At 38.7% G+C, this 22,750-nt stretch overlaps 13 protein-coding genes across 13 annotated transcripts; 7 read left to right on the top strand and 6 right to left on the bottom strand.

Annotated features, from left to right (window-relative positions):
- Window positions 1-971: 971 nt before the first annotated feature.
- On the bottom strand, window positions 972-1,722 carry RHIMIDRAFT_290755 (uncharacterized protein; the record flags this gene model as incomplete). The annotated part of the gene is made up of 2 exons (XM_023613756.1): window positions 972-1,404; window positions 1,701-1,722. 2 exons carry the CDS (start codon window positions 1,720-1,722, stop codon window positions 1,082-1,084), a joined length of 345 nt encoding a protein of 114 aa, XP_023467679.1. The 3' UTR covers window positions 972-1,081.
- A 1,310-nt stretch (window positions 1,723-3,032) lies between these two features.
- RHIMIDRAFT_112451 (uncharacterized protein) lies at window positions 3,033-4,378 on the top strand. The gene is made up of 5 exons (XM_023605263.1): window positions 3,033-3,324; window positions 3,374-3,513; window positions 3,568-3,838; window positions 3,888-4,067; window positions 4,120-4,378. The coding sequence occupies exons 1-5, from the start codon at window positions 3,148-3,150 to the stop codon at window positions 4,252-4,254; spliced, it is 903 nt and encodes a 300-aa protein (XP_023467678.1). The 5' UTR covers window positions 3,033-3,147; the 3' UTR covers window positions 4,255-4,378.
- On the bottom strand, window positions 4,261-5,698 carry RHIMIDRAFT_250154 (t-SNARE; the record flags this gene model as incomplete). The annotated part of the gene is made up of 8 exons (XM_023610700.1): window positions 4,261-4,353; window positions 4,409-4,663; window positions 4,713-4,963; window positions 5,017-5,197; window positions 5,247-5,445; window positions 5,504-5,512; window positions 5,569-5,597; window positions 5,651-5,698. The coding sequence occupies 8 exons, from the start codon at window positions 5,696-5,698 to the stop codon at window positions 4,261-4,263; spliced, it is 1,065 nt and encodes a 354-aa protein (XP_023467677.1).
- A 72-nt stretch (window positions 5,699-5,770) lies between these two features.
- RHIMIDRAFT_308119 (density-regulated protein DRP1) lies at window positions 5,771-6,726 on the bottom strand. Its single transcript, XM_023614557.1, has 6 exons — window positions 6,640-6,726; window positions 6,557-6,576; window positions 6,421-6,511; window positions 6,237-6,364; window positions 5,950-6,180; window positions 5,771-5,904 (listed from the first exon to the last, which is right to left on the bottom strand). Exons 1-6 carry the CDS (start codon window positions 6,674-6,676, stop codon window positions 5,845-5,847), a joined length of 567 nt encoding a protein of 188 aa, XP_023467676.1. The 5' UTR covers window positions 6,677-6,726; the 3' UTR covers window positions 5,771-5,844.
- Window positions 6,727-7,299: 573 nt separating this feature from the next.
- On the top strand, window positions 7,300-8,346 carry RHIMIDRAFT_287182 (dimethyladenosine transferase; the record flags this gene model as incomplete). Its single annotated transcript, XM_023613451.1, has 4 exons — window positions 7,300-7,386; window positions 7,446-7,594; window positions 7,659-8,148; window positions 8,197-8,346. 4 exons carry the CDS (start codon window positions 7,300-7,302, stop codon window positions 8,344-8,346), a joined length of 876 nt encoding a protein of 291 aa, XP_023467675.1.
- Window positions 8,347-8,428: 82 nt separating this feature from the next.
- On the top strand, window positions 8,429-8,884 carry RHIMIDRAFT_250151 (uncharacterized protein; the record flags this gene model as incomplete). Its single annotated transcript, XM_023610699.1, has 1 exon — window positions 8,429-8,884. The coding sequence occupies one exon, from the start codon at window positions 8,429-8,431 to the stop codon at window positions 8,882-8,884; it is 456 nt and encodes a 151-aa protein (XP_023467674.1).
- Window positions 8,885-9,055: 171 nt separating this feature from the next.
- On the top strand, window positions 9,056-10,138 carry RHIMIDRAFT_235961 (P-loop containing nucleoside triphosphate hydrolase protein; the record flags this gene model as incomplete). Its single annotated transcript, XM_023608457.1, has 5 exons — window positions 9,056-9,284; window positions 9,333-9,738; window positions 9,789-9,873; window positions 9,918-10,032; window positions 10,086-10,138. 5 exons carry the CDS (start codon window positions 9,056-9,058, stop codon window positions 10,136-10,138), a joined length of 888 nt encoding a protein of 295 aa, XP_023467673.1.
- RHIMIDRAFT_112376 (uncharacterized protein) lies at window positions 9,913-12,522 on the bottom strand. Its single transcript, XM_023605262.1, has one exon. The coding sequence runs from the start codon at window positions 12,296-12,298 to the stop codon at window positions 10,205-10,207; it is 2,094 nt and encodes a 697-aa protein (XP_023467672.1). The 5' UTR covers window positions 12,299-12,522; the 3' UTR covers window positions 9,913-10,204.
- Window positions 12,523-13,356, bottom strand: RHIMIDRAFT_112375 (uncharacterized protein). The gene is made up of 2 exons (XM_023605261.1): window positions 13,223-13,356; window positions 12,523-13,162 (listed from the first exon to the last, which is right to left on the bottom strand). The coding sequence occupies exons 1-2, from the start codon at window positions 13,270-13,272 to the stop codon at window positions 12,748-12,750; spliced, it is 465 nt and encodes a 154-aa protein (XP_023467671.1). The 5' UTR covers window positions 13,273-13,356; the 3' UTR covers window positions 12,523-12,747.
- An 803-nt stretch (window positions 13,357-14,159) lies between these two features.
- Window positions 14,160-15,182, top strand: RHIMIDRAFT_200826 (mitochondrial carrier; the record flags this gene model as incomplete). Its single annotated transcript, XM_023606483.1, has 3 exons — window positions 14,160-14,225; window positions 14,277-15,061; window positions 15,113-15,182. The coding sequence occupies 3 exons, from the start codon at window positions 14,160-14,162 to the stop codon at window positions 15,180-15,182; spliced, it is 921 nt and encodes a 306-aa protein (XP_023467670.1).
- A 10-nt stretch (window positions 15,183-15,192) lies between these two features.
- Window positions 15,193-18,778, top strand: RHIMIDRAFT_277812 (uncharacterized protein). The gene has a single exon (XM_023612705.1). It carries the CDS (start codon window positions 15,429-15,431, stop codon window positions 18,687-18,689), a length of 3,261 nt encoding a protein of 1,086 aa, XP_023467669.1. The 5' UTR covers window positions 15,193-15,428; the 3' UTR covers window positions 18,690-18,778.
- Window positions 18,779-19,011: 233 nt separating this feature from the next.
- On the top strand, window positions 19,012-21,502 carry RHIMIDRAFT_112339 (uncharacterized protein). The gene is made up of 2 exons (XM_023605260.1): window positions 19,012-20,057; window positions 20,109-21,502. Exons 1-2 carry the CDS (start codon window positions 19,497-19,499, stop codon window positions 21,345-21,347), a joined length of 1,800 nt encoding a protein of 599 aa, XP_023467668.1. The 5' UTR covers window positions 19,012-19,496; the 3' UTR covers window positions 21,348-21,502.
- Window positions 21,503-21,534: 32 nt separating this feature from the next.
- Window positions 21,535-22,709, bottom strand: RHIMIDRAFT_277808 (uncharacterized protein). The gene is made up of 3 exons (XM_023612704.1): window positions 22,146-22,709; window positions 21,873-22,094; window positions 21,535-21,820 (listed from the first exon to the last, which is right to left on the bottom strand). The coding sequence occupies exons 1-3, from the start codon at window positions 22,690-22,692 to the stop codon at window positions 21,555-21,557; spliced, it is 1,035 nt and encodes a 344-aa protein (XP_023467667.1). The 5' UTR covers window positions 22,693-22,709; the 3' UTR covers window positions 21,535-21,554.
- Window positions 22,710-22,750: the final 41 nt, after the last annotated feature.

The following is a 22,750-nucleotide window of genomic DNA, read 5'->3' as shown; positions in this document are numbered from 1 at the left end:
TATTGTCTGATATAAAGAAGTTAAGAAATTGTAATAAACAACATAAACATAAACACGTGTCTGGTTATTATAAAAAAAAATTATGAAAGCCTATCTACAATATGAAAAAAAAAAAAGGTCTCTGTGGTTAATGTTTAAAGTCTTTCTAAAAATACATGATTGAGACATGAAATGTATGAAATATATAAGAGAGAGTGATTTAAGCTCAAAGGATATAATGTTAAATAAGATGAAAAAGATCACTTGGCTTATTTTTTTTAAGAAGTAGGTAAATAAAGGTACATGAACGGTAATGGACAAGATTATTGACAATAATGCATAAAAAGTAAAGGAGTTCACTGGGCCATTTTGCCAAATGGAGTCACTAACGCGAAAGTTGGGTAATATGCGCGAAACTGTACCCTTTTTTTCTGACTATTTATTTCTTTTGGCTGGGGATCCCTATTATGATGGTTGTCGTACATGGCCGTCAACCAGAAAAGATCCCTTTGAAAACCTCCACCCAAAACAGCAGTCAAATGTTGACTACAGCTCACGTACCTATCTATCTCTTTCCACCCTCTCTATGGCGCCTCATACATGCTCGCTTCCCAGCTTTCTGACAAGATATATAAAGAAACAAAGCCTTAATGCGTGCGTTTCATTGATACTTCAATAGTTAGTGATATATTTTCTCTTTCTATTTTTTTTGCTTGTCAAGCAAAAAGGTAATGTCGGTGACCAGAAAGAGTTTAGTGTACTAAGGGGAGGCATCAGCGTTATTGCTTTCTTGTTTGCAATGTATTTCAGCTATGTAAATGATATTCTTCAGGCGCGGCAGATTGGTCAAGTATGCAGGCATCTCTGAGACAGACATAGGGAATTGCACGCGCAACAATTATGCCATGGTGTATACCATCAGGTTTCAGCTTGATCAAATAAAAAACGATGAAAGGTGCTAGAAAATAGAATACATTCAGCTTTTTTTTTTTTGGGCATATGCTCACAAACCTATCGACAATGTGAATACTGATATTACCACCAAGATGATTGTCATCAATGACACTATTGCCGAAGAACGCAAGGCGAACCAGGTCCCAGTTCACCAAGTCATGGCTGCTTGCCACAGTATTTTTTTCACTTCATCGTAGCCAATATTGATGCCGTCATCTGTTTGATAGGGGAAGCGCGTGATGATGCAATCTGGGCATCCGTTGAAGTTAGGCGATCGCTTGCACTTTTCAGCAAGCTTAGTGGCCGTGAAATCGAGTCGGATGTTTAGGCCGTCGTTGTCAAACAGAGGCTGCAGTAAGGGAACAATATATCTGATGATCAGTATAGCCTCTGAGATATCAATATTAATGGAGTCCATGGAAAGAGACTGGAGAAGCTGCGAAGCCGATACGCGATCAGGTGTTTGTTGATCTTGTCATCCATGGAGATTTAAATCAAACACGAGAGTCCAGATTCATTTATACTACAATAGCTATATCTCTTCTCTGTATTTTTTACTTTCATGGGTACAGTTTCATATTGCTGAATTCAAGCACCATGCAAACCATGAACAGAAGTGGTATTTATCCTTATAGATCATTCAGGTATTCTCTTTTTTCTTTGACACAAAGGAAGAGAACTGAGCTCTTTTGGTATCTGTAGTATATTCCTTCAATGCTAAGAGAGAGTAGTCTGAGCATGCGTTCCTCTTTAAAGCGGTTTCTTACCATTCATTCCAGAGGAATCCATGTTGAAAAGAAAAGGAGATTTGCAAAAAGAATATCTCACCTCTTTTTTGTTTGAAGTGTTCCAGTGAGTGAAATTTGTTGAAAATATCCGGCCATGAAATGCGCTTGTAGTAGCCACGCGAGGTTCAGTCCTTGGCACCCTTAAGTGAAAGCGATTGGGCCCTAGAATTGCTATGCATATTGGTTTCCGTGTGTGTAGGCCATCATGGATAGCGTACCTTATCTACACTGGTTCTGGATAATCACAGTCAAGGCAAACAGAAGAGATCTATGGTTGCTCAACGGCCATTCAACATCTTTGGCAAGGTCCAACATTCAAGTGCCTGATGACTCTTGATAAGCAACCTTACAATCTCGTTAAAAATAAAAATTGAAATTGCTCTGGAGCCTGCCCTTGCGATAGAACCCTCTTTCTCTTTTTTATCACCTCAAGTAAATCGCCCGTACTCCTAACAACTTCTTCTTAACCGTAATTTATGCGTTGCTGGCCGTTATATAAAAATACACATCACTGATATAATAATCAAAGTACACTATTTCCAGAAAGTAATATCGTTAAAAGATGTCATATTTTGTATATTTTGTATTATAAACATTCGAATTATGCGACAGTACTTGTAGAAAAAACTGCACTGGGCAAGTTAGTTTCAAACATTTGACAAAGTTAGTCTCGTCCTTTTGGGTAACTTAACCTCACACAAGTGTCCAAAATAATTCAAAAAAGTGGGCGGACTTTTCAAAAATTCAGTATATTGAGAGTGGAAGCACAGTAACTTATTTTTCTTTATTTTATTGTTTCCCTCTCTTTTCTCTCTTTCTTTTTCTTCTTCTTCTTCTCTTTCTTTAATGGCTACTTCAGAAAGAATTTCACAAATTTTACCAACAGTAAAATGTTCAGATTGTGGAAAAGACGTAGAGATTCGTCGACTAGGAGATCATCTCTGTTCGAGTCAACCACCCATTCCTGCACTTCCTATTTTAAAAGGTATTTTCATGTGCTTACAAAAACAGAAAAGACTGAACGATTGTAGATAAATACAAAATGAATCAGGCCAATCTAAATAATAATAATAAACGACCAGATTTGCCAAGTCCACCTACACCACCTTTGATGAAGAATATGTATGAAAAGAACCATAGTTTTGAAGACTTTTATAGTAAACCAAAGAATCCATTAAGTCCTCCATTTCGGTAATTATGAGAATATTGGGTAAATGATTTGATATGAACAACTTTTTCTTTTTTATATATATTTATAGTCAAAATGAATCAAGCTTTGATCTTCGTTACGGTAAGCATATAAAAAAATCAAGGGGAAAAAAAATTTATTGATGCATATATATACTTTCCTTTAGGAGGACCAAGGAAACAATCACTTGGAAACATTTATCAACAACCACCCTATTCTCAATCAACACCCGCCAATATGAGCAATAATGGAGGTGGGGGTGGTGCATTAGATAATCTTATGGCAGATCTGATGAATTCTATGAATGATGACCTTCATCTAGGCACAATGCCTACAAATATTAATAATAATAGTTGTGGTGTGTGTGGGGAAGAATTTGATTATAGAGACGATGTAAAGACAGTGGATAACAAGGTAAAGTTTGATGAAAAACTTTAAAGCTAAAATTATTAAATATTACCAGTGTTACCACAAAGCATGCTTTACTTGCCGCTTGTGTTGCCAACCATTTGATCAGCGTCGTACACACTATGAGCATGAAGGAAAGTTGTACTGTGAAAGAGACTATCACGTTGTGAAGAATAGGATGACTTGCGCTACATGGTAAAACAAGTGACCATGACAACTTCTTCGTTGACTAATTCATTGTGTGTCTAGTGAAAAAGTGATTCCACCTCATATACCACCTATTAAAGCATTAGGCAAATTTTATCACCCAGGACATATCAAATGTTATCACTGTTATGATCCCATCGACGAACGAACGGGATGGAAAGAGTATCAGGGTCGACTGTACTGTAGATCCGACTTTAAATCCTTATTTTTACCCAAATGCAGGGCATGCAACCGACCTGTTGAAAAGGAGGCAGTGTCTGCAATGGATGGCAAATTAAAAGGCAAGTGGCATTTAGAGTGCTTTGGTTGTCATGTAAGTTTAAACGAATCATTCAATTCATTCGCTTATGTTTTCTTGATAGACGTGTCATCGTCCGTTCCCAGATAATACCTTTTATGTCTTTGAGGACTCACCTTATTGTAAAAGACATTACCATCAATTAAACAATTCCTTGTGTAGAACGTGTGATGAACCCATAGAAGGACCATGTGCACAGACAATTGAAGGTTGGCGATTCCATCCTTCTTGTTTTGGTTGCAGTGTAGGACAAAAAAAGTTTAAGGTTGATCTTATTTCTTATGCTCTATATATAGGTTTGTCACTATCCCATTACAGATATTTATTACATGTTTGAAAGAAGAATCTATTGTGAGACACATATCAGACAATTACAGATGCAACGCAATGTACGAGCAGAAAAGCGCAAGACACAATTTGGAAGGATTTAACTTTATTTAAACACCTTTGTGGTCAAATGCGAACCACCAAATTAAAATACCAGCTACAATAAGTAAAATAATAAAAATAACAAAACACATCCATTTTTTCTATTTTTATAATTGTTTAAAATGTGTATATTGTAGATTTCCTTAAATGACTTACTGCACGTGTACTTTTGGCACTAACAATGGCTTTATCAATATCTTTATTACCTTGCTCTAAATCAACGAGTGTATTCTCTGCATGTGTTTCGATCTGTTGAAGTGTTTCTCCTTGTTGTTCTACCATCATTTGCATATCAACAAATAGTTGATGTAGCTCAAGTATTGTCTTTTCAATCTTTTTTATATCATCGTGTCTGGATTGAACTTCGGACAAGACAGCTCTTGCTTGTCCTGATCGATTTGCTTGCATCAACTATAATAACAGATGAGTATAGATTAAGATTGACAAAATGGATGCTTACAGATTGTGCAAATATCTGAGGTGGTTCATCTGATTCCAATACACGATCGATATCATCTGAGGTAGCATTCGGTTGAACGATCTTGATCTGTCGTTCTACTCTCTGTCGATATCTCTGTTGGTATGTTCTTTCTATGTCTTGATATCTTTGGATTGTTTCAATAAACTTCTTTTTTAGTGCTGCATGCTGGGTTTTACGCATAGGTAAATCCCCAGAATGAACGGGCATACGGGCATTACTCAGTTCAATAGCTATATAAAATATGAGTCTATTTGATAACAAACCTTTCATTTCAATATATTACCTTTGATCTTGTTTTTACACTCGTTATTTAGTTGAGTGGTCTGCTTGACAATCTTTTCTAGTCTATATGAATTCTCGGCTGCCTGCTCGTCCGTAATATTGGTCAGTGCTGACCCATGTAGCTCTTCAATGGTGGAAATATTGCTCAGGATCTTTTTATTCAACTCTTTCACTTCTTCAACCTATAATCCAATGATTAAAATTATCCTTTATATCTATTGAATAACTTACGGCTTGAAAGAATTGATCAGTAGAGTGAAGTGCACTATCAGATGGAACTCTTTGACTCATTTCATATTGTTCTTTACTCTCTGGAGCATGCCTGTCTCCTCTTGATCCGTGATGGTATGTGGGTGAAGGTGAAGCAGGAGGACGATAGCCAGTATCATGTCTACCTGTTGGCATAGGAGGTACAGGTTCATCATCATCACTTTTTTTCATATACAACATTAACTTTTTTGATTTATGTGCGTATGTATGCGTTTTACCTAAGGCGACTGCACATACACAAGATAACGTTAGCAATCAATCAATCAACCTTATCTTTACTTACTCGTATTTCTTTTCGTTACTGTTTGCGCCCTAATAGAAAATATAAATTATTTCAAATATAAATTCACTTGCTATAATATTACCCGTAGCTCAGCTAGACGATCTCTGCTCATGGTGAATCTTGAAGCCATGTTTAAAGAAAGGAATGGGTGATTAAGAAAAAAAAAAAAAAAAGAATGAATGAAGAAAGAAGATGTTGTGAAAAAAGAATAGATTTTTTATTGTTTTTTGTAAAAAGACAAAATGGTTGCACAATTCAAATTAAAAATAAATCTCCTTATGGCTCGGTTTTCTTCTTCTTCTTCTCCTCGATCTTGTCAATATTCTCTTCAGGTACCTATCAATCATCTCAGTTGACTGTTTTTGAATAGAATCAACTTACATTGGGCCAATGGGTCAAGATGATATTGTAGATGTCATCACTAAAGTCCCCCTGAACTACAATTTCATCTTGACCTTGGTTATTCTTTGCAACGGAAGAACCACAGGCAAATCGATTGGCAAACATCTTGGCTGCCTTTTTCAAATCAACTCCAAAAATATCCAAGCCGTGAATCGTAGTGACACACTTTCTCTTGTTTCTTTCGTTACGTTTGATCAAAACACGTGATGCCTTTTTATCTTTGCATTAAAACTCTGAAAAGATGAAAAACTCCTCTCTATATTTACCATCTTCTTTTTGATCTCACGTTCCAGTTTAGCTTCAAGTTTAGCTGATTTATCCTTGACAATCGTTCGAGTATCCTTTCCATTACTTTCTTCCTCTAAACTTGTATTTTCCATACCTTCTGTTATACCTTGAAAATTTCTTTAATAATGACGTTTTTAATCATATCCATTTTATAAAGTTCACCTTTGATACCATAGACCTCGTTGTACTTGTCTTCGTCATGCTCCCTTAACCATAACTTGCACTTTTCTTGTGTTCCACTGAATTCACAATACTACACAAATTAGCTTCCACACTTTTCTTTCTTTTTTTCATTTACTTCTAAAGGCATAGTACAAACTGACATGGATACAACATTAGTAATTGTTATATATACACACACGATTATTCTAAACTACTTACTGCCACATAAATAAACTTTGCGTGGCTCGACTGTCATTTTTGATTATAAAAGAAATAAAAAAAAGAAAGGAAATGCCAGTAGGCAAGTTACAACTATCAACCTGACTTTGCGCGCATTTTTTATAGAGTACTACAGCCAATGAAAATTCATTAAACAGTCGCACTTGAATGGCTTAGATCAGATAGAATTTACTCATTTAATATCATCTTATTGTTTGTTATTATAAAAAAGAAAGGAGGAGTAATAAATGCAAGGGGAAAGATAATGCTGACAACAATAGAGCCTATCCCCCTGTATATTTGCATTATCTCCTTTCTTTTTTTTTTGGTGTATGTGTTGTCTAATACTCAAGGTAGTATGATTTTTTCCTATTTCATATTACAGCAATATTATATTATCGAAAGAAATATATAGTAAACAGCACCTCCTTCTTTTTTGCTCTACTCGAAACTCGAATTGCATACTTGCTTTTCCTAGCAACGATTGCTTTAATGGGATCAAGGAAGTGGCAAGTGATTGGATATCCGATCAGGAACTGTGACCGTTTATACCCTCTCATATATACACAATCTTTATCATTCTTTTTTTTATTCTCTTTAGATCAAAACATGCCCAAGTTAACAGCCAAAGCAGCCAAAAAGACAGAAACAAAAGATGAGATGAGAGCCTTTGGTCCTCTCTTTAACAAGGATCTCGGTCAGCACATTTTGAAGAATCCTCTTGTTGCGCAAGGTATTGTTGATAAGGTAAAATGTCAAATAATCATATGAGAGAAAACGATCTAATCTATTATTCTCTTTTGTAGGCCAACCTTATCAATTCAGATACAGTATTAGAAATCGGCCCAGGTACTGGTAACTTGACAGTCAGAATTCTTGCAGCAAGTAAAAAAGTATATGCAGTCGAAATGGATCCTCGTCTTGCTGCTGAATTACAGAAACGTGTGAACGGAACGTAAGTTGTATATATATATATATATAAAGAAACATGTGAAAATAAACTGATGTATATAAAATAGGCCAGAACAAAAGAAGCTTCATATCATGCTTGGTGATTTCATGAAGGTTGATCTACCTTATTTTGATGTCTGCATCAGTAATACGCCATATCAGATTTCATCCGTGCTAGTGTTCAAGTTGTTGGAACATCGACCTTTATTTCGAGTAGCCATTCTAATGTTTCAAAGAGAATTTGCTCTTCGACTTGTAGCCAAACCAGGAGATGAATTATACTGTCGTCTTTCAGTCAATGTGCAGTTGTTGGCCAAAGTAGATCATGTGATGAAAGTTGGCAAGAATAACTTTAGACCACCACCTAAGGTAGAATCCTCTGTTGTTCGATTGGAACCCAAGAACCCACCACCACCTGTGAACTTTAAGGAGTTTGATGGTTTATTGCGTATCTTGTTTACGAGAAAGCACAAGATCTTTTCTGCCAATTTCAAACAGACGACTGTACTCCACATGTTGGAAGAAAACTACAAGACATATTGCTCTGCTCATGGATTGGTAAGTAAAATATAAAGACTGAGATATGATGACTGACAGGTGAATTAGATGGTGGAAGCAGACTTTGATATCAAGGCAACAGTGATGCAAGTACTTGAATCTACAGGAATGGCAGATAAACGTGCAGCCAAATGTGATTTAGATGATTTCCTTAACCTTTTACTTGCATTTAATAATGCCAATATCCATTTCTCATAACAAAAGGGCCATTCATCACTATAAATATTCCTTTTTTGTAAATAAAAATTTTTTTGTTCTTTTTTACACTCTTTTTTATATAATGTCAATAACAGCAAATGATGCTTATGATGCTCAACCTTTTATGGAGTTAACAGCAGAATGGAATAAAGATCCTAATGCCTACTTGAAACGATATTATACCCTTTATTATAAAAAAGAAGATAATCTATATGTGCGACAGGCACCCAACAAGATTTGTGTATTGGGATTATTAGAAGCATCAGCAGACAACATCAAATCCATCAAGTTCAATACAGATCTTATTGGACAAAACATAAAAAAGAACACAGTGTTGTGTGAACTGACAGGAAGTGATGATCAAACGAGATCAGTACATGCATTTATGGAGGGTAAATTATTAGAATTCAATACAGCCTTGACAGACAATCTCGACTTATTATTCAATCGATCACTTGATTATGGATTCCTTGCTGTGATTATGCCAAAACATGAAAACTCAAGTATTCAACTTAAAGAGTACCAAACTGATGTATAAATAATAAAATCAAACTACCAAAATCTGGAACCTACTTCAATTTTCACTATCCGCGCGCACACGCTTATGTGTGTGTGTGCAATGTTTGGAAATATACTAAAAAGGGTTATTATTACAAGTGATCATTCATTGTTTTCATTTTCTCTTTTTTTTTTTTCCTTTTTTTTTCTTATGGGACAAGCAACTTCATCTAAAACAATATCCTTTTTCACAAAACGATCTGATTCAGTATACGAAGACATATCCAACAGATTCACCAAGGCAACCGTATCCACATTAGCTGTACCTGTAGTTATTGTGGCCTATCCTATTCTTAACGCATACACATTTCAAGAATCAGATATCACCGGGTTTCGTATCATCGATGGTACTATCGGTGGACTATTAGGCGTTATTGCATGTACGTCCCCCAAAACATAGATGACAACAAAGAGACTCATTTTTGTAGGGCCGCTTGCTCCTTTCTTTGCGGTCTGGGGAGCTGTGACATTTATCTTTAAAGAGAAACCACCAAGGACGATAAACGTGCCACCAGAGATTAGAGCAAAGGCAGAAGCCGAGATTCAACTGGATACAGTGTCTTTTTATAATGTGGCTGTCGTGGGTATGTCTGGAACTGGCAAGAGTTCACTTGTTAATGCCATACGTGGATATAAAGATACGGATAAACGAGCAGCCAAGGTAGGAGAGGTCGAGACGACAGCAGTGCCACGACCCTATCCTCATCCGGATTTGACAACCATGGTCATCTGGGATATGCCGGGTGTAGGCACCAAGAGTCATCCGAGAGAGACGTACTTTGATGACAACTATCTATGTGCCTTTGATCTGTTGGTAATCGTGTTAGGAAACAGGTAAATTAGGTTGTTATGTATGAAAAGTGACCTATATCAACTCTATGTAGACTCATGCAGGATGATATTGATATTTCACTAAAAGCCAAACAATACAAGATCCCTGTACTGTACGTACGCAGTAAAGCTGATCAGGTACATATAACAATAATAAATTGTCGTCTAATAACCAATGATAGGCAATTGCAAGTAAAGAGGCTAGACATCAAGGTGATAAAGAATTTGTATGGGCAGCAGCGGTTGGAGAACTCGTGTTGGAAGTAAAAGATTCGGTGTTTAGCCAACTAAAGGAAAGTCGACTGAATACCAAGAAATTGTTTATTGTGTCATCGTCTACGTTACAACAGTTCGTGTCGACAATCAACAAACAAGAAAAGAGAAAAAGACTACAACTCATTGATGAAGAACGATTCATGACATCTTTAATAGAAGGAGTTTTGGCAAAAAGAAGAAAAAAATAAAAACATTATTGCCAGTGAAAGGATTCAGGTTCACGAAAGCCGTCAAAGATAGACTCGTAAGGATAAGCAACTTCGTTGTCACCATCGGGTGAGAAAACATGGTTCTGTATCTGATTGATGTTATTGTCACTTTCGAATCGAACGTTGTATTCGTCATCCTCTAGCAGCGAATTGTTATCGTCTAACTGTATGAGTGAGCTATGTTGCATTGGAGTCGAGCCGTGCATGGAGGGTTCGGGACTTGGGCCGCTGCCCATGTTGACAAAGTGAGCATCTTCAAAAGAGACAGACTTCTTTTCGTTGGCAAACAGCTTTGAGGAAGGTGAGTTGGCGCTCGTGGATAACCATTTGGTTGCAGGGCTATTGCTGATAGACTCGGAAGGAGAAAAGGAAGTCAGCATGGCCTTTGATAGGTTATCCTCTAGCTCAGCCAATGCATGTTCCATATTCTCTTCTGTAATTGTTGTTGTTGTCTTTCGTACTCTGTCTATACGACTTGAGATCGGCTCAGGCATCTCCTTGGGCATGATCAAGGTATCCACAGGTGGTATTATGCCAGTCTTAAAGTAGACTTGCACATCGGTAGTTTCATTATAAGTTTGAAAGACAAATTGACGATGGGTCCAGATAGGAGGCTCGTCGATCGGATACGTGTTAATTTCCGCATTAGACAACCATGCAAGCTCCTTATCCTTTCGTTTAGGCTCGTTATGATGTATGACTGTCTTGACTTGCTCCCAATCGTTACTTCTGGCCACCCTCCATTCTGCGACACTTTCCTTCTTTAGAGACAGGTCTAGCTTTTCCATATTTCTACCGTTCTCTCTCTTCTTAACTGCCACTTTTGTCACCCAACAGCGGAATAAGGTCAACACGCCATCAGGATGGAACGTATAGATATCTTGGTATCCAACCTCATCATTCATCATCTTGGCCGCATCATCATATTCTTCATCAAATCCAAATACGAGTGTATCCGATTGTTGTTGATGATGTTGCTGTGGTTGCTGTGGCTGATGATGATTCTGTGGTTGTTGAGGTAAATAGTATGGTATATGCTTTAGTATATTATTTGTGGATGTTTGCTGTTGCTGATGCTGTGTTGAATGATTGTCCTCGTTGTTTAAAAAGGGTAATTTACTTGAATTTACAAATAAGGTTATTAATTTAGGTCGCGATTCCTTCTGTAGACGGTTCAAGCAGGGCTGCGGCTGTGGCTGCATTGGAAGTTGCTGAGGCAAGGCAGGATGATAGCGTGGTGGTGTGGGTCCATAATAATTATTTATACAAAAGTCCTCTTGATTGACCTCTGGCATTCTTCTTCTTTGCTTAATACGTACAATCGAGTTCAATGAGGTCGTCATGGGCTTTGGTTTCATCTTTTTATGATAAATAATGCTATTATTTATCTTGCTATGTACATGTCCTGATATCTCTGGTTTCCCACCATAAGGATTAATTGCGTACACATGAGTTGTGCCTCTAGCTGTACTGATCGCACACCAATTGGAATCAATTGAGAATTGACAGTCCTCAACCTGTGCATCAGTAAAGCCTCTAGAGAGTTTATAAAGGTGTGATACGTTTCCTGTTGCTGTTGTGTTGGACAAGATCGAAAAGACGTGAAACGTATGGCCTTGCTTTGATGCTGACAGTAAGAGTGTGCCCGACTGATTGAATGTTAAACAAGAAATTGGATGCATGTGCGGTCTAAAGTGGGCAATTACTGAATTGGATAAATTCCTTGTGGGTAAACTAGGTATCTTGTTTATATCTCTAATCATAATCATTCCAGATGGAGTCGTCTTTTTTACATCCTTGTTAGATTCCCCATGTTGTTGTTGTTGGGGCTGTTGTTGTTGCTGCGGCTGTTGGTGTTGTAATGTTGGATACTGTTGTTGTTGTTGTTGTTGTTGATATTGTGATTGTTGCTGCGGCAGAATGGGTATAGGAGAGATATTGCTTCCAAAATAATTGCTTAGTCTATTGTAGCTAAACTCACCCAAAGATTTCATTCCACTCATGACTTCCTTGGCTATATCTTTAGCTGCCCCTTTAACGTCCTTGTCGACTTGCAACTTATTTGTGAATGATGTCATGACTGGATCTGAATTTAATACTGCTGTATTGGTTGCATAAGCAATAAACCTTGAACCCAGTGTGAAAATAGGGCCTGTATTCAAATCATGATAGACATCAAATAATGGGATTTTGAGTGGCTTGAAGTCTGTAGCAGATAAGAAAGAGATGAAGGACCTTTGACGAGATAGACAACCCTAACAAGAAAAGAGTTAGTGGGTTATGATGTCTGTCTTATTTCCCTATATACCAGAGCCATGATCTTGTGGTTACTTTGTATACATGTGACTAGGACTGAATCATCTTCTTGATGACTATGCTCCTTCATTGGCTCATTTATCTCCTTGACTATGGTATATGTATTTAGAGAATAAATCATAATCTTCGATCTTTTACTATTGCTGATAGTAGTTTCGGTTCTATTATCATTTACAACGTATCAGTTGGTGTTATAAAACGAACATTAGACTTACACTATGGCAATAAGTGAATCATGTCGTAAGAGATGAATAAAAGATACAGTCCCAAATGTTTCCTTATCTCTTATTGAACATATTTCATGTACGTTATCAGGATTAGTGATATCCCATAATTGAAATCCATCTTGATAGCCAAGTAGTAGACACGTTATATTTTCATTAAGTTTATCAAAGGATGCGAATGTGATTGTATCTGAGTTCTTATCCTCATCTACCACTTCTTCAACTGTCATTTCATCTATATATTGTTGTTGTTGTTGTTGTTGTTGTTGCTGTGGAGGTGGCATGTGAGGTTGTTGTTCAAATATGGGTATCATATTTGATCTTCTTTTTGACAAGTTGGAGGTGACATAAGAAGATATCTTACTTATACCACTCGAGATAGACTCTAGTGAAGTAGGATCCCTAATGTATAATGATGATTAGTTTGAATGATCAACCTGTATTTCTTTTCATTTCTATTACCGTAAAAACTTTGGCTCTGCTCGAACCCCATTATATATTGGTAATTCCATTTATTTTTTTTTCGTAACAAAAATAAAGTATAAAAAAAGGAGAAAGTAAGAAGAAAAAAAAAAAGATAAAAGAGAAAGAGTGAAATAGAGAAAAAAGAAAAGAAAAGAAAAAATCAAAAACATTGAACTGCATTAATCTCGTAATTCGGTCACAAGGTACATTCACTACACACACACCATATTTATACTCTTAAGATGGTAAGAAAAAAGGGATGAGAAGCAAAAAGTGTGTCTGCTCTTTTTCGTTTATAGAGAAGTAAAACCTCAGTGAAGTACATTTAACTCAAAAAAAGATTATAAGGTTAAGCACAACTACTTTCGAAAAACAACGATAATTTGACTATTAGCTTGCAGTGTCTTCATCATTTGTTCAACACTCAGCAGATTCATCTGATAAATGCTTGAAATGTGAGCCTACTTAAAAAAGTAATCATGTCGCTCCCCATTAATTTTAAAGAAAATTTGACCGAAGCAGCAGTTTAAATACATAATCTTTCAGTTTGATTTGTGGCTCTTGAATTAGTTCTTGATTCTATTAAACGGATGCTTAGAGCTTTGTCTAACGATTTTCTCGGCTTGTTCTCTGATAAGCATTGTTTGATAACACCTGGCATAGAAAGTATTACTGTTCCTTGTGTGTGAAATTGGAGAAGGAAAAATACAATAGGCAAATATTAAATGACCGCATCGAGTCAAATGTCGCAGATGCTAATGAGTAAATATTTAAAAGTTTCCCGATAAAGGAGGGCTTTAAATAGCTCATCGCTCTCTTTTTTATTTACCCTTTTATCTTTTTTTTTTTTCCCTTTCAAACCATGGCCACAGCAACTCACGCAAACCAATCACAAACAGATATAAGAATAATGAAGAACAAGAATAAGGATACCATGGTTGGATTTGTCATCGGTGGTCTCGCTGCCTGTGGTGCTGTTACTTTTACTAACCCTTGGGAGGTAAATAGAGCAAAGGTAGACAGAGAACTGGACATTGATGATCAACTTTAGGTAGTCAAGACAAGATTACAACTACAGGGTGAGTTAGTACGAGCGGGTGCATTGACTGAGAGTGCTAGGCCTTATCACAACAGTTTCCAGGCGCTCAAAGTTGTGCTAGAGCACGAGGGTATCCGTGGTGCACAAAGAGGATTGAGCGTAGCATACATTTATCAAATTTGTTTAAACGGTAGCCGTCTCGGCTTATATGAACCAGTATTCAACACGGTAAAGAAATCATTGGACTTGTCCTCAAATGGAAGCATACTGGCAGCTAGTGTATTTTCTGGTGCATTTGCTGGTGTTGTTGGAGCGGTGTTGGGTTCACCTCTATACCTCATAAAGACCAGAAGACAGTCATACTCGCCTGTTTTCAAAACAATTGGTTATCAGCATCAAATGGGATCATCCTGGAGTGCGCTCAGTCAGATCTACCGTGCAGAAGGTATCAAGGGTCTCTTCCGTGGCGCAGATGCTGCGATGGCAAGAGCGGGTGTGGGGTCAGCTGTTCAAATGCCTACGTATATGCTTGGCAAGGATATGCTGATCAAACGATTCGGGTTCCCTGATTCAGTCAGTACTCATTTTGCTACATCCATGTTTACAGGTGTCCTGGTCTGCTTGGCCATGAATCCATTCGACGTTATCTCCACACGAATGTATAATCAAGGTGTCGATCCAGTCACGGGTAAAGGTTTACTCTATAAGGGGCCCTCCGATTGCTTTATAAAGATTGTAAAGATTGAAGGTGTGCGTGGTCTTTACAAGGGATTCCTTGCACATTATCTGCGTATTGGGTAAGTTTAGGACGGATATCATGACTGTGTGCTTATTGTTATTACTATTAGTCCTCATACGACACTCATGTTTGTCTTTATGGAACAATTAAAGTCGATATATAATAGACATTTAGCATAAATCATAGAGCAAAAAAAAAAAAAAAAAAAAAGACATAGATTTTACAAGTGTAAAAACAGGCAGAATACCTTTATCCAATGGGAATCAATCATCATTTAATGTCATTAAAATGAGCCATGTCGGAGAGGCAATGGCGCAATTTTTATCTTTTATGAATGGATAGTTTCACTTCAATGGCGTGCTATTATAAATCCCAATTGATTTTTATTTTGTCCCTTTGCTTTACTTCTTTCCTATACTTTATCTATGCTTGCTTCAGTCGCACTCGTTGCTTCACTCGTCAAAAGCAAGGCTATTCCTACTAATAGTCCTCATCAAAAGGTAGATCTGTCTCCAGATCTTGTCAAGGCAGTAACAGCTGAACTGATCAAAGAATCCAGTGACAGTTCATCTACTGCAGAAAGTCAATCTACCATTGTGGATGAAGATCAAGCCATCTTGCTTGAATCCAGAGTGAAGGATGCACTTGAATACATCTTTTCTACTCAGAATGCTCGTTTAATCAACGCAAATCATGCTATTGGTTACGTTGCCTATGGCCTATCTGACCTTATCTTTCTCTATCCTGGCCTCACTGGTAACGACTATCTGGGTCATGAATTAAAGGAATATGGTCAAGTTCGTAATGCTCAGAACGAATTGGTCAAGCTTGTTCAAATGGACACTCGTTTTGGTGCCCTTCAAGCCGTTCAGGGTGCACTTGCTCAAGATCCTACCAAGCGCCTCACCGTCTTGACCTCCTCTAATGCTCTTCTCTCTATGGTCCCCAACTTGCATGCATTGGCTGCTCAACATCAACCTATCGTTTTCCATGTCGCTGCTCAATCTGTTGATCAAGACTTGGTCGTGAGTCCAAATGTAGATGCCGTCTTGGCTTCTGCTCGTAACACAGGTGCCATCTTACTCTCCTCTTCAAGTGCTCAAGAAGCTCATGACATGGCCATCGCTGCACACCAAATCGCTTATTCTGCTCGTTTGCCTGTCATTCACTTCTTCAATGGTGTCTCTGCCTCTAAACAGATCGAAAAGGTCAACTTGACAAGCTATACCCACCTTGCACAACTTGAAGCCATCAAGGATATCCAAGATCCTTACCAAGTTGCCAAAAAAGCCCTCGGACAGTACAAGCCCTTTGAATACGTTGGTGCTTCCGATGCCGATACCGTCTTGGTCACCTTGCGTGCATCTGCCTCTGACTCACTTCAACATGCTGTTGGCTCCAGCCTTGCCAAGGTTGGTCTCTTGAACGTTCGTCTGTTCCGTCCATGGTCTGAATCTGACTTGATTCATGCCTTGCCCAAGACCGCACGTCGCTTGGTCATTTTAGAAGAAGGTGCTGGTCTGTATGCCTTCAATGGTCCTCTCTATCAAGACGTCGCTGCCTCTATCCGATTTGGTCCTCTTGCTCATGACCAACGTCCACGTTTAGTGAGTGCTCAAGCTGCTACCTTTGACCACCTTCAGGCTGCCCACATGGTTCCTCTCGTCAAGGCTGCCGAACATGAGACCTTTATTAACCTTGCCGCCGAACCATATGTTCAATCCGATGAAGACATCATCCTTGATGGTGCCTGGAGCGCTGTCTTTTGGGATCTCGAACAAGACGGCTCTGTACCTGCTGCTGCTGCTCATCTCTCTAGCCATGGTCATGTCAAGGCTCGTACGACCCGTGACGGATACCACGTGGGCGGTCCTGTGGTCCACACGCATGTCCAAGCCGGTCCTGCCAGCAAGCATCAGTATGTGGCTATACACAACGTCTCTCTTGTCAAGGAATACGACACACTTGCCAACGCTGCCAAGAACCCTACCGTTGTCCTCCATGGTCCCTGGAAGCATGGTGATGAGCTCGAGCCTGTTTTGACAAACGAATTCAAGCTTAAGTTGACTGAGCTCAATGCTAAACTGTATACCATTGACGCTGCTCGTATCGCTCAAGACCTTGGTCTCAGCGTCAAGTCTACACACCTCGTCTGGGAAGCCGTCTATTTGATTCTTCATCAAAAGGCCAAGAACCCCGTGGAACAACTCACTCGTGTCTACAAGGAGCCTGGTGAAAAGAAGGTGGCTCTTGTCGCTCTCTTGAACGATCTGGTGAATGCCGTCACTAACGAATTGGCCGCGGTTGAACTCTTGCCTCCCTGGACGATTCTCGAAATCAACGATACGGTTCTGCCCAGTGTCCCATTGAACCGTTTGGTGGTTGAATCTGTGGAACAGCAAGACTTGAGTGGAGGTGAAGAAGAGCAGGAGGGTGAAGGTGCCGAAAGTGGCAAATGGCACAAGGCTGCATGGCAATTGATGTTTAATGAAGCTTACAAGACTGAACAGGCTATCCGTCCCGACTTGCATGAGAAGACCTATGTGATCAAGGTGATGGTCAACAAGCGATTGACGCCCACAAGCTACGATCGTAATGTTTTCCATCTCGAATTCGACACGACGGGTTCCAACTTGCGCTACGAACTGGGCGATGCTCTTGGTGTCCATGGTCATAACGACTATCAAGACGTTCAAGCCTTCTTGGACTGGTATGGTCTCGACGGAAACGACGTGATCTCGATCAAGCATCCCGAGAGCGGAAACCAAGAATCACGCACCATCTTCCAACTGTTTGCTCAGACCTTGGATATCTTTGGTCGTCCCTCCAAGAAGTTCTATGAATCCTTGGCTTCCTTTGCGACGGATCCTGCTGAACGTGAACAGCTTCTGTACCTGGTCTCACCCGAAGGTAAAGAAGACTTTAAGCAGCGTGTAGATGATACGACAACCTATGAAGACTTGCTCCGTGAGTTCAGTTCGGCCAAGCCTTCAGTGGAGGATCTTGTCCGATTAGTTGCACCTATCAAGCCTCGTCATTACTCGATTGCCTCTTCTCAAAAGATGTACAACAATGCCGTTCACTTACTTGTTGTTGCTGTTGATTGGGAAACCAAGAATGGCAAGAAACGCTATGGTCAATGTACTCGCTATTTGTCAAACTTGGCTGTTGGTGATCAAGTAACTGTGTCCATCAAGCCCTCAGTGATGAAACTGCCTCCTCTTGACAGTCAGCCTGTGATCATGGCTGGTCTTGGTACTGGTATGGCTCCCTTCCGTGCTTTCATTCAAGAACGTTATTTGGCCAAGGCAGCTGGTAAGAAGATTGGCCCTGTCGTCCTCTACTTTGGTTCTCGTCATCGATCCATGGAATACCTCTATGGTGAAGAACTCGAAGCTTATCATGCAGATGGTACTCTTTCTCATATGGGACTTGCCTTCTCTCGTGATCAAAAGGAAAAGATTTATATCCAACACAAGATGAAGGAAGATGCAAACATGTTGGCTGATTATCTATTGAATCAACAGGGCCATTTCTACCTCTGTGGTCCTACTTGGCCTGTACCTGATGTAAAGGATGCGGTTGTTCATGGTCTTGTCAAGTTTGGTGGTGTTGATGCAGCCAAGGCTTCAGCTCTTATTGAAGAATGGAAAGAAAAGGAAACTTATATTCTCGAAGTGTATTAAACAAAGGAATACCATTTATTTAGAATCAATAAAATAATGTACATTTATTCTCTCTTTTTTAAGTAATATACATCAACCATTGATTTGGGTGGTCATGATAACGCTATGATTCATTGTCCAATGAGAATGCTCTAATATTTTAAATTCCGCTTTTAATTTTTCCAAAGCCCGCAAAGACTCTCTCTCTCTTTTGGTTCTTTGTTCTTTGTTTCTTTGTTTCCTTTTTGTTAAAGTTTTTGAAAAGTTCACGATTTTCTAATAGAAAAAGCTTGTGACTTTATCTTTCATGCAAAAAGAAAATTCCCTTTCTCCTTTTTCTCTTATTTAAAAAAAAAAGTTGTCCTTATTATTTAAACAAGCATAGTCAGCAATGTCTCAAGATTTGAAGTTGTACAGATTTAAACTTGACGCAAACACATTTAAAGAATTAGCAAAATGTAGTAAAATCAATCTATCACGAAAAGATAATGGTTTTATTGTAAGCATTTATTCGACTTGAAAATCTCCGGGCTAATATTTCTTTCATAGACATTCTCGACATCCACTCTTCAAGTTGACGTTAAACCAAATCAAGAACATGGACAGACACCCGTTTACATCAAAGTTCAACCAAACAAACTCGAATGCTTAGGAAAAGCTACTTCTTCCTTGACCAATGTCACAAAAGTACAAGAAAAACCGAAAATCAAAAAATCGAGTTCACCCATAAAAGAAGGTCTCTTATCTCCTGTATCCAGGCACACGCTTGATTCATCCAAGCCTTCACCAGACAATCGATTACAAGAGGAAAGAAAACGGATCAGACACATGACGGAAGAATTGGCTAATGCAAAGAAAGCAAGACAGACAAAGTTGATTGATATTGAAACGGCAGCAGCAATTGATCGATCGATATCAAACGCTAAAAAGAGTAAAACAATACCTAGCAAAAAAGGGAAAAAGGCAGATCATGGATTCTATACACCTCCACTCACAAAGCAACCTTCTGGTCCGTCCGTTGGCACATATACCCCACCTTTACATAACTCCTCTGAAAGCACACCCATAATAAAAAAACCAAGCCCTCCCAACAGCCATGAACTAGATTCTCCAAAACGACATAAAGAGATTGAATCTGTTGCTAGTGATCATGATGCACCATCACCCATACGATCTCATAAAACTAAACGCGTCCCCCTGTCACCAGAGGAAACAAAAGGTCTGAAACGAAAATCAATGGAGTATGAAGAAATAGATGAACCATCAGACCTAAAGGCGTCACTTCACGATCGCTTACGCTATCAATTGGCGCTAGGAGCATTCACGGTTCAGTATCTATGTAAAGCCTGTAAAGCCTCGGTTCAGGAAGTGGAATCTATTGTGGCAAAGGTAACGTTTTTTCTATTTAGAAACTTTTTATAAACAATTGAATCATTATAGATTGGTATTCGTCTTACCAATCCAAGAGACTCTTATTGTTTACGACCTCAGCAGTATGCCAAATTGGATATTTGGGACTGGCCTCATTATACAAGTGATGACAGAAAAACAGCAGTAAAGAATGCAATGGAAGCATATAAGCTTTTAAAGATACCCAAATCCGATCCAATTTATGATAATCTTGCTCCTCGAAACAACAAGTCTTCATCTACCTCAGTTCCTGTATCATCATCTCAAAAGATCATTAATAATAATAGCAGCACTAGTAGTAGCAGTCATAGTAGTTCTTTAGCAAGAAAGCGATCTAAACTAGAAGAACAGCGACGGAGAATGCTTAATCCTTCGAAACGAGGTATACAGTCCTCATCATTCGTCTCGAGGAGCACAAAGAATGGGAAACTTTCTGTACCAAATGGTCATCTTGATTCGCCTAATGGGAGACACAGCGCGCTATCGGTGTCACCATACCGATCAGACGATAACAAAAGACTCTCACCTCATCTATCAGCCACACGTCCAGCTACATCGCCCACGGGTATGGCTCATGAAGACCGTCAGTACGGATCTCCTGTGGGGAGAGTGCATAAAGCAGCATCTTCTTCATCTGAACGCACGCCTATGCCCGATAATAGCCATGGTGCAACACCTGATATGGTTTCAAACGCATCAACAACAGAATCACCCTATTACGATAGTCCTGCATACTCTCCTGCTAAAGAAAAAGAAGGTACGATTACCCCTACACCTTCAGACGCAGCTGGAGACAGCGGACGTCAACTGTTTACCCCAGTCTCATCACACACAGATACAGCCCTGCCACCGGATGCGACGAGTACAATTACCAAAATCCCCGATCAAAAGCGATTCACAGCGTATTGCAAAAAGTTTATTTCTGAACAGAGAGCATTTAGAGAACTCAATAAGCGCCTGATAGAAAGCAATCCTGAGTATTTCAGCCTGCTGAAGCAAGCACGCGATGAAGTATTGGGACAAGGCATGGACTTGGATGACCCCAACTGCGCTGATTACGTAGCCAAGGCAAATGCTGCTTATCTGCAGAATGAGAATGCTCGACAAGAAGACATTGATAAAGTGGATACGCTTTTAAATGAAATCGAAGCTAAAAAGTCCCGACTGCTTTATATGTGGATGACTATAGATGAAAATAGGAAGCAATCCAATTTTACGATTCCTAATGAGTGTCTGTTGGAACAAAACAAGTTCTATAGAAAATCATGATCTTATACCCTACTGTATTTTCCGCGCAAGTGCAACTATTCCTCTCCTTTTTTTTTATCTACAACATTCATACAAACATCATTATGTTACAATAAAGTCTTCCGCCCCCAAAAAAGTCAAGATATCTGGTCATCTTTTTCTCTGCAACATTGGCGTAAATATGTATCAACAGTGTACATTAAATAAAGTGTATTAACAATAAAGATTTTATTTCTTTGAGAAAATAGTACCCAAGAGACCCTTAACGCTGTCATCCACAGGTTGAACTTCTCTTTCAACCTTTTCTCTTTGTTCGAATATTCGTCTAACCTTGGCTTCGTTTCCTTCTGTATTATCATCCTTCTTTCTCTTTCTTTCCTTGATACTCTCGAGCATCTTGGCTTTAGCCACATTCTGAATGTATGTCTTGTTTTCACGACTTGTCTGTGCAATTTCATTTCTTAATCTTTGTTGACGTGCCTGTTTCTCATATGCTATTTATAATACAATGGTTAATCATGCATAATACATTCCTTTCTTTCTTACCCATTTGTTCTGTCAAATGATGCCATTTAAACTTGGGCAAGTATTTGATATTCCACATTTCTGCATAATAACGACTCTTTCTTTTGCCTCCAATTTGTTTCATATTCAAATGCTCTGCTACTGCCTTTGCGTCTCTTTTATCCTTAAATTCTACCCATCCTTCAATATAGTTTCGTCTATTATTTTTGGTATACTTTTTACGCTTGGTAGTAATCTTTGGATCTAAAAAAAAAAGATGAGTAACGCATCATCTTGTATTTTTCATAACAATACCTTCAGGCACCAAGTAAATGCGGCCAATGTCAGCATACTTCTTCAAGAGCTCTCTGACACGACTAGGAGGCATAAATAATGGTATACGAGACAAATAACAAACACCCGTCTTCTTTCGAGCCTTTTCAAATTTCTCCAGTTCTTCAGGCGTAAGTGCCTTGATCTTTTTCTTCTTTTTATTCTTTCCTGTTGATATCACACCAAAATCGGATAAATTATCGGGTGCATCGTATCCTTCCATATCTGATAGTTGATCTTGTTGATCATCACTTTCAGCCTCGTCATTAGATTCTTCTTGTTGTTGATCATTATCTGATTCTTCTTGATCATTGTCTGACTCTTGTTGATCATTGTCTGATTCTTCTTGTTGATCCTCAGCCTCACTTTCTTCATCGCTAGAGGCATCGCTTTCATCATTCAAGGATCCCTTTTGAAGTTTAGTTTTTGAAAATCTAGAATCTTGTTCTTCATCCAAAGAAAGATCGTTTTCTTCTTCACTGTCGTTATTAAATCCAAAAAGATCTTGCTCTTTTTCGTTGCTGGGCATGGGTTAAAGAATCAAAAAAAAAAAAAGGGTCTGTTTTCTGTGGCGCACAAGGCTCGCG

Source organism: Rhizopus microsporus (assembly GCF_002708625.1).
Source record: "Rhizopus microsporus ATCC 52813 unplaced genomic scaffold scaffold_5, whole genome shotgun sequence".
NCBI classification, from domain to species: domain Eukaryota; kingdom Fungi; phylum Mucoromycota; class Mucoromycetes; order Mucorales; family Rhizopodaceae; genus Rhizopus; species Rhizopus microsporus.
The sequence above is the reverse complement of the archived record's forward strand: the minus strand, read 5'-3'. Positions and strand labels throughout refer to the sequence as shown.